The sequence below is a fragment of the Cherax quadricarinatus genome, chromosome 18 (assembly GCF_038502225.1).
Source record: "Cherax quadricarinatus isolate ZL_2023a chromosome 18, ASM3850222v1, whole genome shotgun sequence".
In the NCBI taxonomy this organism is placed as follows: Eukaryota; Metazoa; Arthropoda; class Malacostraca; order Decapoda; family Parastacidae; genus Cherax; species Cherax quadricarinatus.
The window spans coordinates 33,058,148-33,080,960 of NC_091309.1; the positions used below are offsets into that span (position 1 = coordinate 33,058,148).

Consider the following 22,813-nt stretch of genomic DNA (forward strand, 5'->3'; position numbering starts at 1 on the left):
GTTACTAGCCCCTTTCTCCTGGCATTTTAGTCACCTCTTACAACACACGCATGGCTTACGGAGGAAGAATTCTGTTCCACTTTCCCATGGAGATAAGAGGAAATAAACAAGAATAAGAACTAGAAAGAAAATAGAAGAAAACCCAGAGGGGTGTGTATATATATGCTTGTACATGCATGTGTAGTGTGACCTAAGTGTAAGTAGAAGTAGCAAGATGTACCTGAAATCTTGCATGTTTGTAAGACAGAAAGATGACACTAGCAATCCTACCATCATGTAAAACGATTACAGGTTTCCAATTCACATGCACTTGGCAGGACAGTAGTACTTTCCTGGGTGGTTGCTGTCTACCTACCTACTACCTAGTACGTATTTATGGCCATGTGGTAATATAATGATGTATATGCAGTATCATGGTGTATTTAAACTAATTTGCACAACATTTCCTAAAACAAATTCCAACCACACAGGGGGAAAAACTAATGTGAAGGACCTGGGAATGATAATGTCAGAGAATCTCACTTTCAAAGATCACAACAGTGTCTCTACCATATCTACAAAAATGATAGGATGGATAATAAGAACTTTCAAAACTAGGGATGCCAAGTCGTTGATGATTCTTGTCAAATTGCTTGTTCTTTCTAGGCTGGAATATTGCTGTACACTAATGGCCCCTTTTAAGGCAAATGGAATTGCAGACCTGGAGAATATACAGAGAACTTACTCTGCACATGTAAGTACAATAAGGCACCTAAATTACTGGGAACAGTTAAGTCTCTTGACCTGTACTCCTTAGAACACAGGCGAGAAAGATATGTGATAATATACACTTGGTAAGTCTTAGAGGTACCTCTGTAATCTTTTTGATTACTGCCCACAGGGTGGGTATGGGGCACTTAATAAAGATATTAAACTAAACTTAAACTAACTACGAAAAGAAAGAACTTGGCAGGCGGTGTAATATCCCCCCAATGAAAAGCAGGGGTGCCATGAGCACATTAAAAGACAACACAGTAAGTGTAAGGGAGATTACCAATAGACCCCTGGCTGTCTTCAAGAGGAAGCTGGACAGGCACTTAAAGTCAGTACCTGACCAGCTGGGCTATGGTTTGTATGTCGGTTTGTGTGTGGCCAGCAGTAACAGCCTGGCTGATCAGGCCCTGGTCCACTGCGAGGCCTGGTTATGGACCGGGCTTCGGGGACATTGACCCCTGAAACACCCTCCAGGTAGCTGGAGAGTATACCTGGAGGCTCTGGAAAACCTTAAAGTTTAGCTGTGCATGAAATGTTTGAAAATGTAACTAGAATACAGTAGATGTTCATGTATTATACAGTGGACCCTCAGCTAACGATATTAATCCGTTCCAGAGAGCTCATCGTTAGACGAAATTATCGTTAGTTGAATTAATTTTCCCCATAAGAAATAATGGAAATCCAATTAATCCATTCCAGACACCCAAAAGTATGAAAAAAAAAATTTTACCACATGAAATATACATTTTCCTACGCAGAAAAAGAAAGATACATGCACAATAAATACTGTACTAAATGAAGAATAAATGACACTTACCTTTATTGAAGATGTATTGCTGAGTGATGAGACACTGTTTTTCTTGAACACTCTGGAATTTTCAGAGTGATACATGAGTAAAGGCTTCACTTTGCAATCCCCACTAGCATTACAACAAAACATGAGAGTTAGCCTGTCTTTCATAGGCTTGTGTCCTGGGAGTGCCTTTTCCTCCTGAGTAATGTAGGTCCTGTTTTGCATTTTCTTCCAGAACAGGCCTGTTTCATCACAATTAAACACTTGTTGGGGTTGGAATTTTTCAGCTTCACCATGCCTTATCACACTGTGTATGCCACTACGATTCTTAAATCTCTCAAACCAACCTCTGGTGGCCTTAAATTCACCAATATGAGCACTAGTTCCAGGCATTTTTTCCTGTTCACCTGGGTGTTAGTCGACTAGTGTGGGTCGCATCCTGGGGGACAAGATTAAGGACCCCAATGGAAATAAGTTAGTCCTCGATGACGCACTGACTTTCTTGGGTTATCCTGGGTGGCTAACCCTCTGGGGTTAATTGTTTCTCGTTAAGCCACACCAACAACAGTCTCTCCACATCTTCGAGTAGTACAGCTCACTGTGGTGCAGCAGCAGCTGACGGTGGTGCAGCAACAGCTGACGGTGGTGCAGCAGCAGCTGACCATGGTACGGCAGCAGCAGCAGCAGCTGACTGTGGTATAGCAGCAGCTGATGGTGGTGCAGCAACAGCTGCAGGAGGTGCAGCAGCAGCTGACCATGGTACAGCAGCAGCAGCAGCAGCAGCAGCTGACTGTGGTACAGCAGCAGCTGACAGTGGTGCAGCAACAGCTGATGGTGGTGCAGCAGCAGCTGACCATGGTACAGCAGCAGCAGCAGCTGACCATGGTGCAGCAGCAGCTGACGGTGGTGCAGCAGCAGCTGACCATGGTACGATAGTATTTCGATAGTATTTCTCACCCTTTTTACCACAGGGTTGGCACTAGAAGCTTTCTTTGGTCCCATGGTGGCTTATTTAGCAGTTACAAGCACTAAAAAACAATGGAATACAAAATTTATCGAATGTATGTGTGCAACCATCCGCCCTGGCTTGTAAACAATACACACTAGCTGAGATGAGGCGCTTTGGCCAGACGGATGCGTTTGAGACGAATGATGTAAGTCGAATTTTTCTTCGTAGGTCGGGGAAATTTTTTTACACTGAAACACTTTGTAAGTCGATTTTATTGTTAGATGATGCCTTCGTTAGTTGAGGGTTCACTGTATACTGGTGTATAGTACTTTATTATTTATATTTTCTCAGCTCTTTTATGATGATCGCTGCCAAAAAAAGGGAAAACAAAACCTTGAGTTCAAGAAGTTATCAAGAAAGAAATATCTTTCTTTGAAACCCACCAAGAAACTCAAGTACATAAAGACTGCAGCTGTTGAGTTATACACTTATGAGGTAAGCAGTCATTAATTCTTATATCAATTTATTACTTCCCACTTACTTCTACAATGTGTAAAAATTAAATCAGATCAAATCTTAATTCATAAAAAAATTACAATCTTGGTTGTGACACAGAGGTGTATTTTACATGTTCTTGTTTCAAGCAAGACTTAAGCAAGTACAGGAAATTAGTTAAAGACATTATAACTGCTGAACTTTACAGCATTTATAAGGTAATATTTATTTTAATAATAATAATATTAATAATAAATATTAATGAATGTGAAATGAAAACCTGTAACTGTTTTACATGATGGTAGGAGTGCTGGTACTTTATCTTTTTTTTTTTTTTGTCTCAAAATAGGATGACTTGGAGGGTGTATAAATCTGTAGTGGAGGGGAGGAGGGGTAGGGGTCATCCTAGGAAAGGATGGAGGGAGGGGGGGTGAAGGAGGTTTTGTGTGCAAGGGGCTTGGACATACATCAGGCATGCATGAACGTGTGTTAGATAGGAGTGAATGGAGATAAATGGTTTTTGGGACTTTTCAAGCTGTTGGAGTGTGAGCAGGGAAATATTTTGTGAAGGGATTCAGGGAAACCAGTTAGCTGGACTTGAGTCCTGGAAGTGGGAAGTACAATGCCTGCACTTTAACCCCTTAACTGTCCAAACATAGATCTACTTTCTCTCGTCCAGTGCTTCAGATAGTATTTTGATTTTTTTTTTTTTTAAATAAAGAGGACTTTTTTTACATAAAGTAATAAAAAAAAATTAATAGTCAATACTTACGGAGATATAAGGCCACAATGTCGGTGCTTGTTGCTCACTTGACGGCAACATGAAGCGCTGCTGCTTGCAGAAGTGTTGTCAATATATCTTTTTTTCCCTCATTTTTTTAATTTATATAATTTTTATGTTCTGATAATTACAATTTGTAGTAGTTCTTGTGATTTCATAGCCAATATTTGTTCTGACACTAATATTAGGTACTGAAATGGTACTCAGATAGTCACAAACACAGTCACAGGAGAACATTTTCACTTACCTTAGTCATACTATTGTCTAGAAATATAGACATAGTATTTATAGGTCCCAGCAATGTTTTGGACATGTGGGTGTAAGACGAATGCCACTCCACTGTTGACAGTGCAGCAGTGGAGTGACATTTGATGATCGTGCACTGCTTTGGCTTTATTTGTTTTCACTGTTACACATAAACATGTCTGTCTGTCTATCTCTCTCTGTCTGTCTATCTGTCTGTCCGTCTGTCTGTTTGTCTAGCTATCTGTGTATCTCTGTCTCTGCTTATATGTCTGCTTGTCTCTCTCTGTCTCAGAGAGAACGACTCATGACCAACAGGTATTACACACGATGCAGAGTAGTCACATCTGATTCCTGAACAGGTGAAAATGCGTATTACTTGCCAGTCATGTTTATTGTGCATTATATCTACAAGCACAGTATAGCACTTTGTCTGGATTTTTGGGTTATCCTAGGTAATTTACACTATGTTTAATTGTACTTACATGTACCTGTAAGATAGAGACAGACATAGACAGAGATAGACAGAGACAGACAGAGATAGAGATAGATACAGACAGACATAGATAGAGACAGCCAGTCAGCCAGCATGGTGTAAGACGAGTGTCACACCATTGCTGACACTGCAGCAGTGGAGTGACATTTGATGATCGTGCACTGCCTTGGCTTTATTTGTTTTCACTATTACACATAAACATTGCCTGTCTGTTTGTCCATCTGTTTTTCCATATGTCTGTCTGTCTAGCTCTCTGTTTAGCTCTGTCTCTACTTATCTGTCTTTCTCTCTGCTTGTCTCTCTGTCTCAGAGAGAGCGACTCGTGAAGCAACGGGTACAGTGGACCCTCGTTTTTCGTAATTAATCTTTTCCAAAAAGTGTGACTATTTCCGAAATTGACAATTTGCGAAACCATTTTCCCCATAAGAAATAATGTAAATACAATTAATCTGTTCCAGACACCCAGAGGTATTAAAACAAAAATGTTTTTTACATGAAATATAGATGTACATACACAAAACAATGGGACATGATGAATGAAACATTAACAGCATAACACTTACCTTTATTGGCAATTCTTCTTAGTGTATGGAAGACTGGAGGAGGAGAGAGATTGGATTATTTACTGTTTGGAAGGGTAATCCCCTTCCATAAAGATTTCAGGTACCAAGCCCTTTTCTGGGGTTACTTCTCTTCTTTGTTTTTTAATGCCACTAGGACCAGCTTGAGAGTCACTGGAGCCCTGTCGCTGAAAAAACTGTCCAGAGAGCATCTCTAAAACTTCCATAAAATGGGCCAAGACTTTGTCACTGTACATGTTGCCGACATGGCTTGCAACAGCCTTGTCAGGGTGATGTTTCTCCATAAATCTTTCCATCCTACTCCATATTTCAAAAATCTCCTTAATTTCTGAAGAAGGCAACTTCTTCCATCTCTCTTCCTCCTCCTCTAAATCAATATTCTGAGCTGCGGTCTGTTGCTATTCCAGCTGAAGCTCTTGCAGCTCGTCAGTGGTTAGCTCTTTGTTGTGGTCCTCCACCAACTCTTCCACATCCTCCAAACTCACATCCAACCCCATGGAACTCCCCAATGCCACAATAGATTCCACAACTGCCATTGGCTTGTCAGGGTCAGCCCCAAACCCTTCAAAATCTCTCTTATGGACACAATCTGGCCACAATTTTCTCCAAACAGAGTTCAAAGTCCTAGTAGTCACTCCCTCCCAAGCCTTACCTATAAGGCTTATGCAGTGGAGGATACTGAAGTGATCTTTCCAAAACTCTCTTAGGGTCAAGGGAGTGTCTGAGATCACATTAAAGCACCTTTGAAACATTGCTTTGGTGTAGAGTTTTTTAAAGTTTGCAATGATCTGCTGGTCCATGGGCTGAAGGAGAGGAGTGGTATTAGGGGGCAAGAACTTTACTGTGATAAGTCAAACTCCTCCAGAATTAGGTCATCCAAGTTTGGAGGATGAGCAGGTGCATTGTCCATTAGCAGGAGGCACTTGAGATCCAATTTATTTTCCAGGAGGTAATTCTTTACTCTGGGGCCAAACACATCAATGAACCACTTGAGGAAAATTTCCCTCGTGACCCATGCCTTATTATTAGCTCTCCAAAACACACAATTTACTCTCCATGACATTGTTTTTCTTGAATGCTCTGGGATTTTCAGAGTGGTGCACTAGTAACGGCTTCACTTTGAAGTCCCCACTAGCATTACTACAAAACATGAGTCAGCCTGTCTTTCATAGGCTTCTGTCCTGGCAGTGCCTTTTCCTCCTGAGTAATGTAGATCCTCTGGTATTTTCTTGCAAAAGAGGCCTGTTTCGTTACAATTGAACACTTGTTGGAGTTTTAATTGTTCAATCTGTATGTACCCCATGAATTCACTTACGAATTTTGTAGCTGCATTTTTGTCAGAACTGGCAACCTCGCCATGCCTTATCACACTGTGTATGCCACTACGGTTCTTAAATCTCTCAAACTAGCCTTTGCTGGCCTTAAATTCACAAATATCAATACTCGTTGCAGGCAATTTCTTTACGAGATTGTCATGCAACTGCCTAGCCTTTTCACAAATAAGCTAATTGTTTCTCATTGATCCACACCAACAATAACTTCTCAACATCTTCGAGTACTGGTGATCTCATTTTTGTCAGCATATTTACCCCCTTTGCAACAACAGCTTTCTTGATTTCCTTTTTCTTGGCCACGATGGAAGCTATGGTTGTATGGGGTTTCTTATACATCCTGGCCAGTTCTGCCACACATACGCCACTTTCATGTTGTTCAATGATGTTTTTCTTGAATTCAATCATATTTCTCACCTTCTTTACCAAAGGCATGGCACTAGGAGCTTTCTTTGGAACCATGATAGCTTATTTAGCAGTTGCAAGCACTAAAATGAATGAAATATGAAATATTTCGTATGAACATATGAGGGGACGGTCACTCGCTGGTAAACAATGCCACACTGGCTGGGAATGGAGTGTGAGGTGGCTTGGGGCTGTGAATACGCGTCCGAGATGAACAACTATTTGCAAGTCAAACGACGATTCACAAGTCAACGTTTTGACGAAAAAAACATTACAATTTCTGAAAATTATGACTGTCGAACCTTACGAAAACGAGGGTCCACTGTACAGTGGAACCTCAAATTTCAAACGTATCACTTAACGAACTCTTCGAAAATCGACCACTTTTTTCAAACCAACTTTGTCCTCATTATTGAACTCTCCCCTTTTTTCAAACCACTGGGTACCGGCCCTGTCTGCCAGCCCGCTCTGTCTGTGTCCCCGCTCAGGCACCGTGAGCCAGTCTGGCTTTGTTGATGCTTGAGTGAACACTAACCTGCGGTCTCACTCAAACATTTTACAATTAATTCATTGTGTTTAGTGTTTGTGGGACTGTGAAATAAGCTACCATGGGCCCAAAGAAACTTGCTAGTGGTACCCCTGTGGTAAAGACAGTGAGAAACACCATAGATGTGAAGTGAGTGGCGAGGATGTGGAAGAGTTGGTGGAGGACCACAAGGAAGAGCTAACCACTGAAGAGCTGGAAGAGCTTCATCTGGAACAGTATCAGACCACAGCTCAGGAACTTGCTTCAGAGGAAGAGGAAGAGGGAGTGGATGAGGTGCCTTCTTCAAAGATTAAGGAGGTTTGTGCCAAGTGGAATGATGTCCAAATGTTTGTGGAGAAGTACCACCCTGAGCAAGCTGAAACAAGCTATCTTTGCAACAAGTTCAGTGACAGAACCATGTCCCATTTCAGGTATATCTTAAAGAGGTGCCAGAAACAGAGGACTGTGGACAGTTATTTTGTGAGACAGGGGTCCAGTGACTCTCAAGCTGGTCCTAGTGGCATTAAAAGACAAGAGAAGGGAAGTAACCCCAGAGAGGGCTTTGATACCTAAAGTCTTATGGAGGGGGATTCCCCTTCCAAACACTAATCCCAACTCCCTCTCTCCTCCTCCCTATCTTCCAGATACCATCACCAATCTTCAATAAAGGTAAGTAAAAATGTTATTTTGTATGCTTATTTAAATTTATTAATAATTGTACACTATATTTGTTGTGTGTATGTAAAACTATAATGTAATACTATCTGTAAAATGTATTTTTTTGGTGAATATTTTTGGGTTTCTGGAATGGATTAATTGTATTTCCATTATTTCTTATGGGAAATATGGCTTCGCCTTTCAAACTTTTTGAATTTAGAACTAGCTCCTGGAATGGATTAAGTTTGAAATTTGAGGTTCTGCTGTATTACACATGATGCAGAGATCTACCTGGAGGGTATTCTGGGGATCAACACCCCCGCTGCTCAGTCTACAACCAGGCCTCCCGGTGGATCAGGGCCTGATCAACCAGGCTGTTACTGTTGGCTGCACGGGCACCGACTTTAAGTATCTGTCCAGCTCCCTCTTGAAGGCAGCCAGGGGCCTACTGGTAATTCCCCTTATGCCTGGTGGGAGTATTATGGGTTAATTGGTGGTTCTTGGTAGCGGGGAATAATTTATTTATTTATTTATTTGAACGTGATACAGAGAAGTACAGAGGAATACAGTTATTAAAGTGCAACATGCCAAAGCCCCTTGTATGCAGAGCATTATGGGCAGCTTAAAATTAACTTAAGATTAACTAAGCAATGATGTATTCAGTGGTAAAAACATTATTGTAAATAGATAACAATTTAGCACAAATGAGTATTACAAAGACAGGTCATATGGTCATTTATTGTGTTGCTGTGCATTCAGTAGAATGGAGTATTCTTTTAGGTAATGTAATTAAAAAATAACGAAGTTTGAATGGGTCACAGGTTAGACATTTATGAGACACAATAATGAGAAACATTTATGAGATACAATTTATGAGATACAATTATTCAGTATTTATTTAGTTGTGGGTGAGTAAGTGATTTTTGAGAAGAGACTTGAATTTATAAACAGACAGTGTTTCTTTTATATTCACAGGTAATGAATTCCAGATTTTAGGGCCTTTTATGTGCATTGAGTTTTTGCATAGCGTGAGATGGACACGAGGAACATCAAAGAGTGATCTGTGCCTTGTGTTATGGTCATGTGTTTTGTTGAGGTTGGTAAGGTGACGTTTGAGGGGAGGGTTTATATCAGAGTTAAGTGTTCTATATATGTAGTAGGTGCAGTAATAAGTATGGATGTTTTGTATTGTGAGTAGGTTTAGAGTTTTGAATACTGGTGGAGTGTGGTGCCTGTAGTGGGAATTTGTTATCATTCTGACTGCAGCCTTTTGTTGGGTAATTAGTGGTCTGAGATGGTTTGGTTTATTGTTGTTGAGCCCCATGCACAAATTCCATAGGTGAGATAGGGGTAAATAAGCCAGGAGGGCTGACTGTGGAACATTGTACTGTATCTTCGATAGTATGCCTACGGTCTTGGAAATTTTTTTGGAAATTTGTTGTATATGTGTTGGAAATTTGATAAGGCTTCGGAGGCTTCTTACATTATTTGCAATATCTGGGTACACAGGCAGTGTATTTGTGCCCATGGCCCGGGAGGGCCATGCCTGCTAGGGAGAGAGGGAGTAGACCTTGTTGATTGAGTGAAGGCCACTGAGAGAGTGAGAGAGGCAGGTCTAGGCATACTAAAGTGGCATAGGCCTATTGGTGGCAGCACGAGCAAGGTGCGAGATATGAACTCAGCTGGCAGACAGCAGAGGCTGTCTATGCAGACAGTACAGGCTGTCTACATTTGCTCGGCCACATGCCACCATGGTCGTCCCTGACCATGACTGACTGTAAAAAAACTCGGTCTCTCTCTCTTGCTGGAACAGGGCACAGAACACAAAATAAAAACATATATATATATATATATATATATATATATATATACATACATACATACATACATACATACATGGACATGGAAAAAAAAATCTTCCTACAGGGAGGGAAGAAAAAAACAGGTGGGGTGTGCTAAAACATCATAGTCTAAGGCAGTGAGCATCGAGGAGCATCACTGCACGCCTTCCTGTGTCTGGACAGATACTGCAACACAGGAGACATCGCTGTGGCTGAGCTGTGATGTAACAGGATGCGGTCTTCTCCAGAACGGTGAAGCAGTCATCGTAGGAGTTGCTGCAGGTTTCACTCAACCTGGGGCACAACCTGCTGGTGCCCTCGAGTGAGGCATCGTCAGTACTCGGCAACTGGGCAGGACTTCTGGCAAGCGACTCAGGAGGACATTCTCGACTGGTACTGTCACTGGGCCTGTCACTGCCGGTGAGCTTGGAGTGAGTCGTGGCAGAGACGGCTCAGCAAAACATCTGGGAGTCATAACATCATACACCACACTGCAGTGAGTGGACTAGCAGTCAAAGTGACATCATCTTTGTGCAGGCTGCTAACTGAAGCTATGACACAAGGCTGACACAGCACCTCCCATCAGGGTCTAACTGTGACTTGACGAGTGTCATTCTCTCGGCAGTTGGAGTTATAGCAGAGGTTAGTCTAAGCGTCCCCAGACTTGTTTCTCTACATATAACTGCACTCTGACGTTCTGGAGGTGAAGTGAAACAAATTTCAATGGGAATCATAGTAGGTACGATTCTGCAGGGCATCACGAGCGACGGGCATAAGAGCTTTCTGTACAAGAGGCTCAGATGCTTGGGCTGACTAATATCAGCTGTCAAATGTGTGGGCCACACTCACACTGGGTGACAAGTAACACGAGGTGCTACACAGAGGTCTGGGCTCAAAACCACACAGGACACACAGAAACTGCACACACCCGGACTGCACATGCGGTACAACATGGCATACTAGCAAATGACACTTTTCTGTGCAAAAATCGACACTAAATTATACACAAACATGTGAGAACACTGACTGAGAGGAATTAATTAACACATGACATATATCTTCTCTCAGTCTTCTCGACAACACAACATATTGCTCACTGTGAAACTAACACTGTTGATCAGGCGTGACATCGTGAGGTGATGTTATGGGGTGACAACACGAGGTGACGTCAGCAGACGTTACAAGGTGATGTCAGGCAGATGTCTTGAAGTCGAGCAGCATCGTGGGTGATGTGAGGTGACGTCAGTGGAGTGATGCGGCAGCAGACCACAGCATGTGGCCTGGGACGTCTGGCTTGGTAACCCACGTGGCTTGTAGATCCACATGGCATCATTCACACCCCACATGGCTTGCTCCACTTGGCTTCATGATCTACGTGGCTTGCTGATCTATGTGGCTTGGTGATCCACATGGCTTGGTGATCTACGTAACTTCAAAAGGCCTTGGGCACTCGGATACACAGCTCTGGCAATGAATTCACACGGAAAACAGCAGAGGGAGTGAGTACATAGTGGTGGAGTGTGGTGGTAGGCGGGTGAGGTGTGAGTGAGGCAAGGAACCCAGCCGCTTCCTCTCCCACATACTCACTTGGAGAAACACCCACACTGGATGCTGAAATCACCACAAACTCACCTCTGACTTGCTGAAATAGCTGTGCTGAGCTGAACAACAACAGCAGAACCATATGCTGAACATGTAACTTGAACAGCGTGGGATGCTGTGGCGTGGAGTCACAGGGATGCCACTTACAATTCTCAAAGAAATTCTGTAAATTTCAGCCAAATCCTGCTTGTACCTGTGTCTGGATGCTGAAACATGTAGACACGACATCAGGATAACTCTTTGAGAGACGGATGCTTCTTGTGTGGGGTGATGAAGTGAAGATGACTTCATCCCTCTTCCTTCCTCTCTACGAGCAAACACACTTGCTGCGACCACCACTTCCACCATTTATTATGGGTTAATTGGTGGTTCTTGGTAGTGGGGAGTAATGATAAGGCTTTGGAGGCTTCTTACTTTATTTGTGATATCTGGGTACACAGGCAGTGTGTTTGTGCCTATGGCCCGGGAGGGCCATGCCCACGAGGGAGAAAGGGAATAGACCTTGTTGACTTAAGTGAAGGCTGCTGAGAGAGTGAGAGAGGGGCAGGTCTGGGTATACTAAAGTGGCATAGGCCTATAGGTGGCAGCACAAGCAAGGCACGAAATATGAACTCAGCTGGCAGACAGCATAGGCTGTCTATGCAGACAGTACAGGCTGTCTACAGGAGGCTGTTGAACAGTCTTGGGTCCCGGACACTTATGGTGTTTTCTCTTAGTGTACCAATGGCGCCATTACTTTTCATTCCTGAACAAGTGAAAATGCATATTACTTGCCAGTCATTCTTATTATGCATTATATCCTCATACACAGTATAGCACTTTGTTTGGATTTTTTTAGTTATCCTAGGTAATAAGATAAGATATTTGTATAATAGTGTTTATGTGTACCTGTGAGATAGAGACAGAGGTAGATACAGACAGACAGATGGAGACAGAGACAGCCAATCAGCCAGTCAGCCAGCTGCCGGCCAGTTAGTTGGCCAGCCAGCCTGCCGAACATGTATTACACATTCCAGAATTGTTTCTTTTTACTTAGGGCATAGGTTATAGGACATTCTGGCAGGATAACACTACCAGTGGTACCAAAATTGAAGAATGTTGCACAAATGTTGCACATGGGTTATTATCAAGGTTTTTGATATTTCCTCGATCACTTGTGGCCACATCCACCTCAAAGTCACTGAACTCAAGAGTCAACATCACTTTCCTCTTAAAAGGGTGTGTTAATACAACATGACATCAGTGAATCTCTGGTGTTTGCCTCACTGTTTGCTCTAGATGGCGCTCAATTGAACTAGTGCGCCAACGAGGTACTAAGGGGTCCCAGATTTTTTTAACCCCTAAATGGTCCAAACGTATATATACATTATTACCGCTAGCGCCCCAAATGTATATATACGTTTCATTTTTTATTTGTTCAAAATTGGCACGATAGGCCTGAGTCACCTATTCAATTCAATTCAATTCGATTCAGTTCAAGTTTATTCTCTATAATGGTTACAATGTGGGGTTTACAGGTTTTGGATATTTTGTGGTTTACATGTTATAAAATACTAATTACAGAGGGGGCCACTAGGACACCTAGCATGACTAGGCATTTCGAGCAGACTTAGATTAATTCTTAACATTAAATCCTTACAGATTATGGTATTAAGGCTAAGTGACTACATCATAATTTGTGAGTTTAGCAATGTGAATGCTTTTGTTTTGGAACAATACAAGGTGTCTGTATTGGAGTATCATAGGCAAACTTATGACTAGTTAGGATTTATTATTTTAAGATTAAGATTAGTATTTCTGGGTTTATAGTCAGTGGGTGAGTGAGTGTAATTTTGAACCACCAGGTGGTTATCATGTAGTTAGTTGTCGGGGTGGATCAGGGAGATATGATGTTTTCTAACTGTAGACATGAGAGAATGGGTGTACGCACTCATTGTGCGCCATATGAAAAAAATCGGGAATGCCTGGGTACCGCATGGTAGGTCCAGTTACATTCAGCTCCATCTTGGGTCAACATCATAGTACAACCTTGTGATTCACTCAGGCCTCGTTGTACTAACACTCTACTGTTCGGGGAAAGTGATGTAGATCATGAGTTTAGTGGATTTGACACCAATGGGGCCAGTAATAATCAAGGAATTAGTGAAAATGTCGATGATAACCCAGATGACCCTCAACCCATCACCTCTGGGGTGGCCACACCAATCCCTGGGCCAAGTACCTCTGGGGTAGCCATTGTGGCCACAGTAGACCCTAGGCCAAGCTCTTCTGGGGTGGCCCATGTGGCCACACAAGATCCTGTGTTACCCATAGGCAACTTCGCAAGAGGAAACTATCATTTTCCTAGTGTTTTAGCGATAGTGAAAGTGATGTAAGTGACGATGAGATTGATTTTATGCCATTCGAGGATTTGTATAGCAGTAGTGAAGTTTATTATTCACCAGTGAAGCGTACTTTTAGGCGTCGTCATCTACGTTCAGGCAGTGTGCCATATGCAGTCCCCAAGGGTCGTGGCAGGTCACGATCCAAAACCCCGGCCACTGATAGTGAAAGTGATCATGAAGGTGAGTATGCGGGGATGGAGGAAGTAGTGGTGGGTGGCATGGTGCCTGGACCACATGGCGCAGTGGGTGGACAGACAAAGGACCGCCCGGCATCCTCTCAATCATGTGCTGCCTCCACTCCTGTCCCTCCTCCTGCTCCCCCTTGCCCCATGCCACAGGTCCACCCTGCACCATGTGATTGTGAGTGGAACTGGACACAAAGTATATTCATGCCACGGCCTTGTGATTTTGATGCGAGTGGAAGTGGCATCCAGCCAGAATGTCCCCTAACGAATGAGTCTACAGAGTTAGACTATTTCCAATTGTACTTTGACGTGCCTATAATGAACTTGATAGTGAACCAGACAAACAATTACTACTGATATGTCATGGACATCACAGCAGAGGTTGGAGAATCATCATGGCTGCACAGGTGGAAAGACACACAATGGCTGAAATGTATTTATTCCTTGCCATGTGTGCATATGTGTGTGCGTGCGCCCTCGTGTGTGTATGTGTGTGTGCACGCACGCCTGTATGGGTGTATGACCCACTTAATATTTGTATTTATAACTCACTACAATTGTGACCAGGTGTAGATGTATCAGTGACTCATTACTTTGTAATTTGTTCATGACTGTAACCATGTATAGGAGTGAGGCTGATTCATTACCTTTGTAACTTGCCATGATTGTGACCAGATGTACCTGGAGTTCATTACCTTTGTAACTAGTTCAGCTATCATAACTTTGGGGTCCAGTCCCTGGACCCATTATGTACCTCTGTAATCACTGTCATGCTTATGCCACATACCTGTAAGAACAATATGAGTAATTACTGGTCCACAGACCACTTCATCAGTACTCCAGTCTTCTGTGACTTCCTTCCCTGCAGCAGATTCACTCTGTTGCTATAGATGTTGCACTTCTCAGACAGAAATACGCCAAACAGAAATGACCTTCTATACAAAATCCGGGAAGTGTTTAAACATTTGAAGCAGAAATTCAGTGCATACTTTTATCTCTTCAAGAACATTGTTGTTGATGAGTCCTTGATTCTGTTCAAGGGACGCCTGTCATTCAAGTAATATATACCAAGCAAACGTAATCACTTTGGTATAAAACTTTTTGTTATGTGTGACTGTGAGAGTGGCCTTGTGTTGGATGTTATTGTATGCACTGGGAGAAACACACTTGATGATGAAAGACGGATGTTGGGCATTTCCGGTGATGCTGTTCTCAGGATGATGGAACCATACCTTGGCAAGGGCCATACATTGTGCACAGACAACTGGTATACAAGCCCTATGCTCGCTGATTTCCTACTGATATATGTGGAACAGTGAGAAGGAATAGAAAACATATGCCAAGGTTCAGTGGAGGCAGTGTTGAAGGTGCAGTGCAAGTGTTTCATGCTAATGACATCATGGCACTGATGTGGCATGACAAACGGAATGTGACATTGCCCTAAAATCTGGAACACCCTACCTGAAAACTCTAGAACTGCAGACACATTCATCACCTTCAAAACTACCATTAGAAAACATCTTATCTCCCTGATACACCCCGTCAACTAACTACACAAATACCACCTGATGGTTCACACTTACACTCACTCACCCATTTGACCATAAACAGAAATATCAATCTCAATCTTAACCCTTTGACTGTCGCGGTCGTATATGTACGTCATGGGAGATACCGTGTTTGACGTATCTATACGCATAAATTCTAGCGGCTTCAAATCAAGCGGGAGAGGGCTGGTAGGCCTACACGAGAGAGAATGGGTCTCAGTGGTCGGTGTGCACCCTGTGAAAAAGATCTGGGACTCAGTGGTGCATTGTGGGAACGCCATCTTGGTAGTCCATTTTCACCATGCCTCGTGGTAAGAAGTTCCTCACTCCTCGGCGGATTGGAGGTCTTTTGTTCCCAAGTGATAGCTCAAACAGTGATGATAGTGTCAGTGAAAGTGAATTCCCTGGTTTTGAAGCAGGTGTGACCGAGAAAATTACCCAGGATAACATAATTAGTGATGAAAACCCAGATGACCCACAACCATCCACCTCTGGTGCTAGGCCGGCTCGTTCATATTCACCTGTACCAGGACGAAAGAGGAAACTATTTGCCCGTGTACAAGACTCAGATGTGAGCAGTGCAAGTGATAGTGATAGTGATTTCAAGGTTATTGAAAGCACTTCTAGTTGTGACAGTGAGGGTGAATATTCCCCAGTGAAACAGCAGTACATACGACGTTGCATGCGGTCTGGTAGTGTGCCATATGCTCTTCCAAGAGGAAGGAGTACATCTTGGAGCACATCCCGTGGCCCTACACCACGTCCTGATAGTGAAGATGACGATATTGTTACGATGGGTATAAATGATGTGAGTGAGGCAGCAGGCGGTGGTGGTGATAGTGACGGTGCCATGAGTCATGTGACACCAGCAGCGGGCCACGCTAGTGCCCGCGCTGCTGACTCTGCACAACTACAACCTGCTTCGGCCGACCCCACACTCTCACAACCACAACCACAACCACAACCTGCACAACCACAACGACATTACAATATCCAGAACGCACCAGCTGACTGCATCTGGGATTGGCATCAAGATGACGAGTTTGTTCCCAATCCCCATGACTTTGATGGAGGACAAAGTGGAATACGGCCATCATGTACACTTGGGAACAATCCCACTGAACTGGAATGCTTTCAGTTGTTCTTCGATGAACCCCTGATGGACATTATTGTCAGGGAAAGCAATACATAATATGAGTACACCATGGCAAACACTATTCTGTCACCAAGATCACGCCTACACCAGTGGAAGGACACAACTGTGGCAGAGATGTATCTGTTCTTTGCCACAATAATGCTTATGCCACATGTGTATAAGCATAGTGTCAGCACATACTGGGCGACAGACCGCCTGATTTCAACCCCTGCTTTCAGTGACATTATACCAGTGAATAGATTTGTGTTACTGTTACGTATGTTACACTTTTCAGACAAAACCAGGCCTGACAGAAGCGACAGGTTATATAAGATCAGACGTGTGTTTATGTACCTGAAACAAAAGTGCTGTATGTATTTTTATCCCTTCAGGAAGCTTGTTATTGACGAGTCTTTGATTTTGTTCAAAGGAAGACTCTCATTCAAGCAGTATATACCAAGCAAGAGGAAACGCTTTGGTATAAAGTTATTTGTTCTGTGTGATTGCAAAACTGGTCTGGTTTTGGATATAATTGTGTACACTGGCGGTAAAACAATGGAAGATACCAGGAAGTTACTGGGTATCTCTGGTGATGTGGTTAGAACAATGATGGAGCCATATCTTGGAAAGGGGCATATTTTATATGCTGACAACTGGTACACAAGCCCTACACTCAGTGATTTCTTGCGAGTGAACATGACAGATGTGTGTGGCACAGTGCGTAGAAATCGTAAACATATGCCTAGGTTCGAAGCTGGCAGTCGTAGAGGTGAAGTGCAGGTGTTTGCTGCCAATGACATCATGGCATTTCGGTGGCATGACAAATGTGATGTCACACTGCTGACATCAGTTCACCGACACGAAATGGTAGAGACTGGCAAGCAGAATAGAGAGACCAATGAACCTATTGTAAAACCTGCAGCTGTGATGGATTGCAACCTCAATATGCGCTTAGTGGACAAATGTGACATGCAGATTGGGTTTGCTGACTGTGTTCGCAAGAGTTATAAGTGGTACATAAAACTGTTTTTCCATCTTCTTGACATTTCCATGCTGAATGCTTATAATATGTATAAGTTGAAGACCAAGAACAAACCCAAATATGGTGAATTTTGTTTGTCAGTCATCAGACAAATAATATTCAAGTACCAAGAAACAACACTTGCAATAGACCAGCGCCCACGAAATTATCAACACATGTCCTCTCGTCTGAGGCCTGGTGATCACTACCCCATACCACTGCCTGCTACTACTGCCAAGAAAAATGCTCAGAAGAGGTGTTTTGTCTGTGGACATACCACAAAACGCACACAAAAACGCAGAGACACTCGTTTTATGTGTGAGGAGTGTAAGACACCATTGTGCTTATACCCATGTTTCAAAGAATTCCACAAGCTGCAGCACTTCTAATAAAGTGTCCAGTGATTGTACATATGTATATATATTATAAAGCAATCGTAATAAACATTTGTTTACATTGTTTGTTTGTGTAAACAAGTTTTAGCAACATTATAATGATACGAGTGTTTTTGCTATAATTGTGTTACATTCAACGAGTGTATATTTGAACATTGCACAATAATTTGGTCTCACAGGCCACAAAAGTTATGTGAAAAAATAAAATAGTGAAAAAAACAAGAAACCATCGAATACAAGTAAATAAAAGTTTACCGGGTGAGCGGCAGTCGCCGCTGTTGCCGCCAGCAGATCAATTTCAGCAAACTTCAGGACTCTATATCTCGGTAAGTACTGATGGGAAAATTTTTTTTTTGGGACTAAAACAATCAGAAAAATAATCTTAACATTTTCATAAGAAAAAATAATTTTTTTTTTTTCGAATATTTTGCGACACCAGGAGCAACTTCAGGATTGGGCCCTTCGACAGTCAAAGGGTTAAAATAATGAATCCTAACTAGTCATAAGTTGGCCTGTGATACTCCAATACTGAAACTATGTACTGTATCAAAACAAAAGCATTCACATTGCTAAACTCACAAACTAGTATTTAGTCACTTAGCCATAATACCAACTTACCTCATAATTTGTAATATTTTAAATTTGAGAATTAATCTAAGTCTGCCCGAAATGCCTAGCCATGCTAGGTGTTCTAGTGGTACACTCTGTAATTATTATTTTACTACATGTAAACCCCACAATAACCAAATTCCGTAAACTCAGCATTGTAATCCTTATAGAGAATAAACTTTGAATTTGAATTTGAAAAACCATCCACAGAAACAAGATGGTACAGACAAAGTGAACAGGGAGACCAGTGAATGCATTGTAAAGCCAGCTGCTGCCGTGGACTATACGAACAACATGCGACTAGTTGACAAGTGTGACATGATGATAGGGTTCATTGACTGTGTATGTAGGAGTCGCAAGTGGTATATAAAACTCTTTTTTCACCTTGTAGACATTGCAGTGCTCAATGCATTCAGTATGTATGAAATAAAGACTGGAAAACGACAACATATTACAGAACTCTCTCTGAATGTTGTCAAACAGATAGCAAGAAAGTATGGTATCACACCTGTACCTGCCCTTAAACATCGACTTGTCCCACAACCACAGCCAGTGGGGAAAGTTCCAGACCGAATCATCCCTAACTGTCACTATCTGGTACCAATACCACCTACCCCAAAGAAGAATTCCCAGAAAAAGTGTGTTGTGTGTGCTACCACCACAAAACGACCCCAACAATGGTAGGACACAGAATTCATGTGTCACCAGTGTGTGGGGTGGTACTCTGTACGAATCCATGCTTCATGGAGTATCATACAATTGTGGAATTCTGGAAATGTAAGTGGGACATGTAAATACTTGTATATAGTTGTAGATAATAGAATTTGATTCAGCCAGGTGTGCAAAATCACCTGTACTCACCTAGTTGAGGTTGCAGGGGTCGAGTCCGAGCTCCTGGCCCCGCCTCTTCACTGATCGCTACTAGGTCACTCTCCCTGAACCGTGAGCTTTATCATACCTCTGCTTAAAGCTATGTATAGATCCTGCCTCCACTACATCGCTTCCTAAGCTATTCCACTTACTACTCTGTGGCTGAAGAAATACCTCCTAGCATCCCTGTGATTCATCTGTGTCTTCAACTTCCAACTGTGTCCCCTTGTTACTGTGTCCAATCTCTGGAACATCCTGTTTTTGTCCACCTTGTCAATTCCTCTCAGTATTTTGTATGTCGTTATCATGTCCCCCCTATCTCTCTTGTCCTCCAGTGTCGTCAGGTTGATTTCCCTTAACCTCTCCTCGTAGGACATACCTCTTAGCTCTGGGACTAGTCTTATTGCAAACCTTTGCACTTTCTCTAGTTTCTTTACATGCTTGGCTAGGTGTGGGTTCCAAACTGGTGCCGCATACTCCAATATGGGCCTAACGTACACGGTGTACAGGGTCCTAAACGATTCCTTATTAAGATGTCGGAATGCTGTTCTGAGGTTTGCTAGGTGCCCATATGCTGCAGCCGTTATTTGGTTGATGTGCACTTCAGGAGATGTGCCTGGTGTTATACTCACCCCAAGATCTTTTTCCTTGAGTGAGGTTTGTAGTCTCTGGCCCCCTAGACTGTACTCCGTCTGCGGTCTTCTTTGCCCTTCCCCAATCTTCATGACTTTGCACTTGGTGGGATTGAACTCCAGGAGCCAATTGCTGGACCAGGTCTGCAGCCTGTCCAGATCCCTTTGTAGTTCTGCCTGGTCTTTGATCGAGTGAATTCTTCTCATCAGCTTCACGTCATCTGCAAACAGGGACACCTCAGAGTCTATTCCTTCCGTCATGTCGTTCACAAATACCAGAAACAGCACTGGTCCTAGGACTGACCCCTGTGGGACCACGCTGGTCACAGGTGCCCACTCTTACACCTCGGCACGTACCATGACTCACTGCTGTATTCTTGACAAGTATTCTCTGATCCATTGTAGTGCCTTCCCTGTTATCCCTGCTTGGTCCTCCAGTTTTTGAACTAATCTCTTGTGTGGAACTGTGTCAAACACTTTCTTGCAGTCCAAGAATATGCAATCCACCCACCCCTCTCTCTCTTGTCTTACTGCTGTCACCATGTCATAGAACTCCAGTAGGTTTGTGACACAGAATTTCCCATCCCTGAAATCATGTTGGCTGCTGTTGATGAGATCATTCCTTTCTAGGTGTTCCACCACTCTTCTCCTGATAATCTTCTCCATGATTTTGCATATTATACATGTCAGTGACACTGGTCTGTAGTTTAGTGCTTCATGTCTGTCTCCTTTTTTAAAGATTGAGACTACATTTGCTGTCTTCCACGCCTCAGGCAATCTCCCTGTTTCGATAGATGTATTGAATATTGTTGTTAGGGGTACACATAGCGCCTCTGCTCCCTCTCTCAGGACCCATGGGGAGATGTTATCTGGCCCCATTGCCTTTGAGGTATCTAGCTCACTCAGTGTGTACATGTGTGTTTATGACAATATGATAATAATTTTGTATATAATGTTGGTGTATAAACATCAATTGGCATTGAAATCAAAAGATTTGCTATAAAACATAATTATCATATCATGAAAACCAAGAAAATTAAAAAAAAAAATGGAAGAAAACGGTAAATATGTATAATTTTTGCAAGCGGCAGTGCTCCATGTTGCCATCAGGTGATCACCAAGTGCCAACTTCGTGGCCTCATGTCTCGGTAAGTAGTGACCCTAAAAATTTGTTTTTATTCTAAAAAACTTTAAAAAAATGTGCTCTTTCTTTCTATAAAAAAATTCAAAATATTCGGGGCGCTTGGCGAGAGAATGTATATATACGTTTGGACCATTTAGAGGTTAATACTGCGCACACCGAGTGTTAAGACCCATTCTATGCTGACCAGGCATCTCAGGCCAATGGTGCCAAATTTGGAGGCAGGAAAAATAAAACATTGATCTATGTTTGTAGTGCTAGCAGTAACAACATAGATTTATGTTTGGACAGTTAAGGGTTTAAAAGAGGGGTTTGGGATATTGGCTGTTTGGAGTGACATCTGAACTGTCAAAGACAGTGATTGTGTGAATGATAGTGAAAGTGTTGAATAATGGTAAAAGTGATTCTTTCTTGTTTGGGTCACCCTGCCATGGTGGGAGATAGCCAATGTGTTAAAAGAAAAAAATGTTAAACCTCAGTTTAACAGATTTTGGATTTAACAGACAGAATCTATTGTTCAGACAAAAGCACTTTAATTTCAGAATTGTGTTATTGTTATGTCTGCTGGGTAAATTGCTTTTGGATTTAACACTTGTTACATCCCATTTTAAGCCAATTACATTATTCCAGTCACCCAAATTTTTAGCTGTTTCACTAGTATTACTTATTTTATCGATTGAGCACAAGAAATCACTAAGTCATCTGTTTCAACTACAGAATAAAGTGATCGGAAATTGGTAATTTAGCCAGTTTAACGCAAAGTTCAAAATATTCCAATTTCAAAATAGGGTCCAGAATAAACAATGCAGGCATTCCTGGCACTAAACTAACATTTCCTCTGTTCATTAGTTATGTTCTCAGGCTTTACAAATGAATTCCTTTTTTATTTTTTATTCACTTAATGAATTTTTATTCAAACCAAAAATAGATTTACTGTTATGCAATATTGTAATAATTGTATAAATAATATCACCACATTTGTGAACGTATATTAGACCCACCAGCTGATGTGTATTAGATGTGAGGTCATTTGTTTACTCTTGAACATTGGCAAAAATGTAACATTTCTGCTACTTTGAGCTCAATTTCAAGCCATTTCCAGTACAAAAATCAATCAAAATCATCTCTATTTCTGTAATATATCTTCCATTCTATCAAATGAGACCAAGAAATCAAAAACACAACTATAAAAAACACACTAAAAAACACTGCAAAGTTGCTGTTTTAATTTGAAAATTACATTCTCAGTTGTTTTTCTCTCATTATACACTGTGTGCTGCAGGATTTGTTTTATATGGTGCAGACATACCACATGGATGTATTCTTTCATATCTAGGCCCAAATTTACCGTTCACAGCTTATCAGAGTGAGCTGAGCTCATGGCATAGATCTACAGTTTGGACCCTCAACTCAAAGCCATGGAACTACGGCACAGGCCCTA

General features: G+C 42.1%; 1 protein-coding gene across 7 annotated transcripts in view; it reads left to right on the forward strand.

The window, feature by feature from the left end:
- LOC128689482 (nucleolar transcription factor 1-A) overlaps positions 1 to 22,813 on the forward strand; it is a 193,463-nt gene that overhangs the window by 120,905 nt on the left and 49,745 nt on the right. For 6 of the 7 annotated variants that reach the window (XM_070086388.1, XM_070086394.1, XM_070086393.1 and 3 more), the window contains one exon: positions 2,847 to 2,990. The exons of the other annotated variant lie outside the window; for it this stretch is intronic. In XM_070086388.1, coding sequence (XP_069942489.1) covers positions 2,847 to 2,990 — 144 coding nt within the window. The remainder of the gene's footprint in view (positions 1 to 2,846; positions 2,991 to 22,813) is intronic. 7 annotated transcript variants of the gene reach the window in all.